At 45.1% G+C, this 5,036-nt stretch overlaps 1 protein-coding gene across 1 annotated transcript; it reads right to left on the reverse strand.

The window, feature by feature from the left end:
• Nucleotides 1-3,097: 3,097 nt before the first annotated feature.
• On the reverse strand, nt 3,098-4,491 carry LOC135604804 (flavone O-methyltransferase 1-like). The gene is made up of 4 exons (XM_065094454.1): nt 4,076-4,491; nt 3,638-3,948; nt 3,485-3,549; nt 3,098-3,394 (listed from the first exon to the last, which is right to left on the reverse strand). Exons 1-4 carry the CDS (start codon nt 4,489-4,491, stop codon nt 3,098-3,100), a joined length of 1,089 nt encoding a protein of 362 aa, XP_064950526.1.
• Nucleotides 4,492-5,036: the final 545 nt, after the last annotated feature.

Below are 5,036 nucleotides of genomic sequence, written 5' to 3' on the forward strand. Positions count from 1 at the left end.
ATGAAAGATGAGCCAAAGGGCTATCGATGACTTTTATTACTAAGACATGCATCACAATGCATTATAGAACTATGTGATTTAAAAATAGGAAAAGAGTAATGAGAAAATAATTTCTGTTGAATAAGGGATGAGGGACGACCAAGACGACAATGCCACACATTAACTGGAGGCGCAACGAAAGAATGAATAGTGGGTTAAGTAATTTGTGGAGCTGACGACCATTCGTAAATGTTACCTCTATTTGGGCCTTGGATCAAGGATGCCCCCATGCTCAAGTCCTTTACAAGAAAGGAATCAGGAAAAAATTCAATTGAAGTATTGTTTTGTTTACAAAACTGAGAAATAAAAATGAGGTTGCGTTTAATATGAGGGGCACATAAAACATCATCGAGTATAAATATGGTAGTATCAAAAGTAAGCGTTGTGGAATCAATATGAGTTATAGGAAGTCCCTTACCGTCACCGATAATGATATCTTCATCGTCGTCATAGGTGTTGTGAAGAGACAAATTCTGAAGATCAACGATGATGTGATGAGAGGCGCCAGAGTCGACAATCCAATTGGGCTGCCTAGTTGTTAGAGCAGTTAGGAGATTTGCCTAAGGCCAGTGTGACAAAGCAGAGAGGCGGGGTCGAGACCGACAAACTTTAGTGAAGTGTTCGATTTTATCACATAGTTGGCAGATGACCCGTCTTTGTTGGCTTGGTGGGGCAAGATGTCAAGACGGACGAGTATTGGAGTTGTCATTTTACGAAAAGTTATGATTAGGAGGATAAGGGGGGTTTCGCATGGGATCCATAAGATCAAGATGTGTATTGGCTAAACCTTTGGAGATGTTCGGAGGGTACCGAGTGCCCTTCCTCTTAAACTTGTGACTGACTGAAGCTGTGATAGTCGGTCCAGGCAGTTTATCCTCACACTTCAAATACGTCTTATAATCAGTTAACTTGTCATAGAGGTCTTCAAATGATACTGGCATGTCACATGCCCGAATTGCAGTTGCCAACTCTTTGTAATTGTTTCCGAGACCATTAAGGGTATGGATGATGATCTCTTCGTCACATAGGGAATGACCTATCAAAGCCAAATCATTGATGATAACTTTGATATTTTGTAGATAATTAGTGATAATACTTTCTTCTTACTTTGTCACCATTAGCTTGGACAGAAGACTGAGCTTGCAAGTACGCGAATGATTCGCCAAGGTTGTTTGCAGTTTAGACCATGCTTCGACAGCAGTCCCACATGAAGATATCAATGGAGCGATGAATCCAGCAACTGAGGCTTGAATAGCTTGGAGGATGAGACGATCTTGATGTAGCCATAGTTTGTGAGTTGGATTTGGTACTAAACTGGGTTTTCTGGGGATGTTGATCATGGCTAGCAGACAACTGAAGGAGCCGTCAACATAGCCTAGTAAGTCGTATCCAAATAAGAGATTAGAAAATTGAGCCCGCTAGGATGTATAGTTGCCACCCTTTGATAACTTAAAAGGGATTAGCGTGACAACATTTATGGAGATAAACATTGTAGAAGAAGTACTATGAGTCCTTGCAAAAATAGTAACTGGAATATCATAAGAAGATAATGAAGACAACCCAGACTTTTTTTTTTTCTCTTTATTTTTTTCTCATTGTTTTTTTTTACTGAACAGTGATCTTTACGGAAGATAGAGGAGGGAGGGAGGAGGCTGCTGTAGCTGTTGCGGCTGCTGCGACCACTGCTGCGACAAAGGAAACTGCTAGAGGGCAGCGCTGGTGGTGCACCAGTGACGAACAGTGCAGCGTTGGCAGCGCTGGAGAGAGCTGCAATGATGCTGGAGGAAGCTGCAGCGATTAGGTGGAGAAATCTATAGCGATCAGGTGGAGAAATCTGCAGCGATCAGGTGGAGAAATCAACAGCGATCAAGTGGGTTGCTGGGATGAGTTCTTTGTTTGGTGAAGAGTTGTTCTATGCTACCGAGAGTTGTGCTTGGGGTGGTTGACAACGAGGTAGCGGGCTACGATCGATGCAGATCACAACCTGATGAAGATGATGCTGCCGTCGTGGTGGTTTGAGAGGCACCAGGTGGTGAGAAAGAAGTGATTCAGCAGCGGCTGAAGGCCATAGTTAGGGCAGCAGTTAAGGCGTCACGCACTATAGATGCAGGAGCCCAGAACAGGGTTGGCGCTCGGAGAGAGAGTGGCTAACGGAGTCAGAGAGAGGAAGCCAGTAGGCGCTGAAGGATGTTGGGGTTGGAGATAACACCGAAGGTCTAGTAGTCGCTAGAGGACACCAGCGCAGTCGACGACAATGGTGAAGGGGAGAAAGGTGTAGCGGAGGAAGGCTTCGACAGTCCTCACCAGTCCTTCCGGCTTCCACACTGACACCCAGATGAGCAGCGAAAGGCTTCGGCAGAGCTGCCTACATCCGCAGGGGAGAGCTGGCCATAGGGAGGAGAAGAGGGAAGGAGCGGGCAGGGGTTGGAGAGAGATCCATCGTCGAGGGCGAGCAGCGGCCACACAAACAGACCCTCGTTGTCATGGCCGTACCTGATGGCCACGCCGGGTATGGTCAGCGTTGGCCATGTTACAAGAGAATAGAAGATAAGAATTATTGAAGAAGTTATATATTTACATTGATATATCCTTTCCTATTTATAGGAGGGAGAATTTCCCTCCACAAAGTACAGAGGTTTTCGAAAATCTTATCTACTATTATCTGTCTATACTTGCTCATGGAGATCACAAAGGTAAGATCAAAATCTGCCGTCGTGCCACTTATGTGGTAAATAATTTCTTCCTTTTGTTTTCAGCTCTCTGGTTGACCGGTAGACCTCAGAAACATGCACGCTATGATATGAAACTAGACTTGGCTACACCGATACAATAAGATTCCCAAAGCTATATGTTTAAAGGGATTGTTTCCTTTTGTTATCGATAGGGGTGAGGCATGCTCGGGATTGACTTATTGGTCAACATGATAGCTGTTGAGTCGGATCCACTATTAGAATATAATTACCGTAGCCCGATACATCAAACCCTCGTTTATTTAGGATACCAAAAGTGTAGAAAGTAGAAGCACAAGAAGCAGCACCGAGTGTTCATGTTTTCCATTCTACTTGGTGAATTCCATGACCCACGTATCTGCAAACAAATGAAGAGCTTTGAATCCGGTAAACCCACCGTCCCTTGCCAACCCTTGGAACTCCACCTCCGTTCTCTCTTTTCCTCCGATGTTGTAGGTCGCCATGCACAGATCTAACTGGAAGATGCCTTGCTCTCTCGGAGTCGGCTTTGGAACGGCTGGAAGAACACATTCCACCACAATCACCTTCCCTTTCTCCGGCAGAGCTTTCCAACAGTTCTTCAATAACTTTACACAATTCTCATCGCTCCAGTCATGAAGAATCAACTGCAATTGCACAACAATCCACGAATAACTCGTTATTGGCAAAAAGAATTTGAATGAATTACTTGTGATCGCGATCCGAAGAGACCTGACCTTGAGAAAAATGGCATCTCCGCCGGGAACAGCTTCGAACATGTCTCCGCTAACGTGCTGCACACCTGCAACCACAAACAATGTTAGCACGTAAGCCGAGATCTAATAGAGAACAACTCTCCTTCTCAGATAAGACATGGATCAAGAGCGAACCTGGCAGGGGTTGTGCTTCGGAGATGACATGCGAGAGGTCGAAGTTGATGCCCTTGATGCGGGGGTGCTTGGCAGTGATCATGCCGAGGGTGGTGCCGACGCCGCCGCCGACGTCGACCAGCACTTCCACGTCGTCGAAGCCGCCGTAAGTGCGGAGCAGTCGGCTGATCATGATGGTGGAGTGGCTTTGCATGGCCTCGTTGAACACCTTGTTGAAGCGTGGATCGGTGCCTTGGTACTCGAAGGACGACATCCCATAGGCGGCCATCACTGGTTCTTTGCCGTCCAACACTGAATCCTTCACGTGGTGCCTTGTCACCCAACGCATCTGTGTTAGTTTACTGAACCAAGTGAAGTGGATCCTCCTAAACTATATCTAGCTAGAGAGAGAGAGAGAGAGAGAGAGAGGGGGGGGGGGGGGGTGGGGAAGAGGGTTACCATAGATCCATGAAGACTTTGTCATGATGTAGCAAAAACATTTTCACAACAGAACGATCGTGATTCTTGGTGAAAAACTTGGAGATGGGTGTCATGGCGTACTTCCGCGAGGGGCGGCCGTCGGCGCCGGACTCGACGGTGCAGCCGACGATGCTGTTGGTGGAGAGCAAGCGGAGAATCCGATCGACCCAGATGGGTGCCTGCGGGTTGTGGGTGGGCAGCCGAGCGGCAATCTCCTCTGGGCTCATTACCTTTTCCGGGCCAGCCGTGACGATGATCTCGAGGAGCTCGAGATCGATGGCCACCTTGAGGACCATGGGGAAGACGGCGCTGCATGAGAACTGCAGAGCCCGAAAGAAGACCTCCTCATCATCTTTGTCGGGTGTCGGCTGCCCCACGTCGTTGGTTGCCTGCATTTTGCTGGTTCGGTTGATAACAGAGGAGACTTGTCCTGAATTTAAAGTGTGCAAATCGAATAATCTTTTAATTGATTGAATAATCCTTTGATTGATTTGATCATGATGGAAAATATTTATTTATTTTTATTAAAAATAATAATAATTCGTTTACAAAAGAAACAGTGTGAAAGGAATTATTCCTCTCTTTCAATTGAGATTCAATCATAAGAGGAAATAATCCTTTGATTGATTTGATCACGATGGAAAATATTTATTTTTTTTAATTAATTCGCTTACAAAAGAAACAATGTGAAAGAAATTACTCTCTCTCTCTCTCTCACTGATTGATTTGATGATTTGATGATGAAAGAAAACATGTATCGGATTTATTTTCTTATGCTTAAATTTAAAGCGGAATATATATTTTTGTTTATTATTAATGTTCGGGTTTTACTTAGTACGTACACCACATTGTTTATTTTATGTATCTCATCTATTCCAAGTGTAGAGAGAATTACGATTTCAATGTCATAGGAGTCTTACTGAGTCTCATATGGGATTCT

This window comes from Musa acuminata, chromosome BXJ2-2 (genome assembly GCF_036884655.1).
Source record: "Musa acuminata AAA Group cultivar baxijiao chromosome BXJ2-2, Cavendish_Baxijiao_AAA, whole genome shotgun sequence".
In the NCBI taxonomy this organism is placed as follows: Eukaryota; Viridiplantae; Streptophyta; class Magnoliopsida; order Zingiberales; family Musaceae; genus Musa; species Musa acuminata.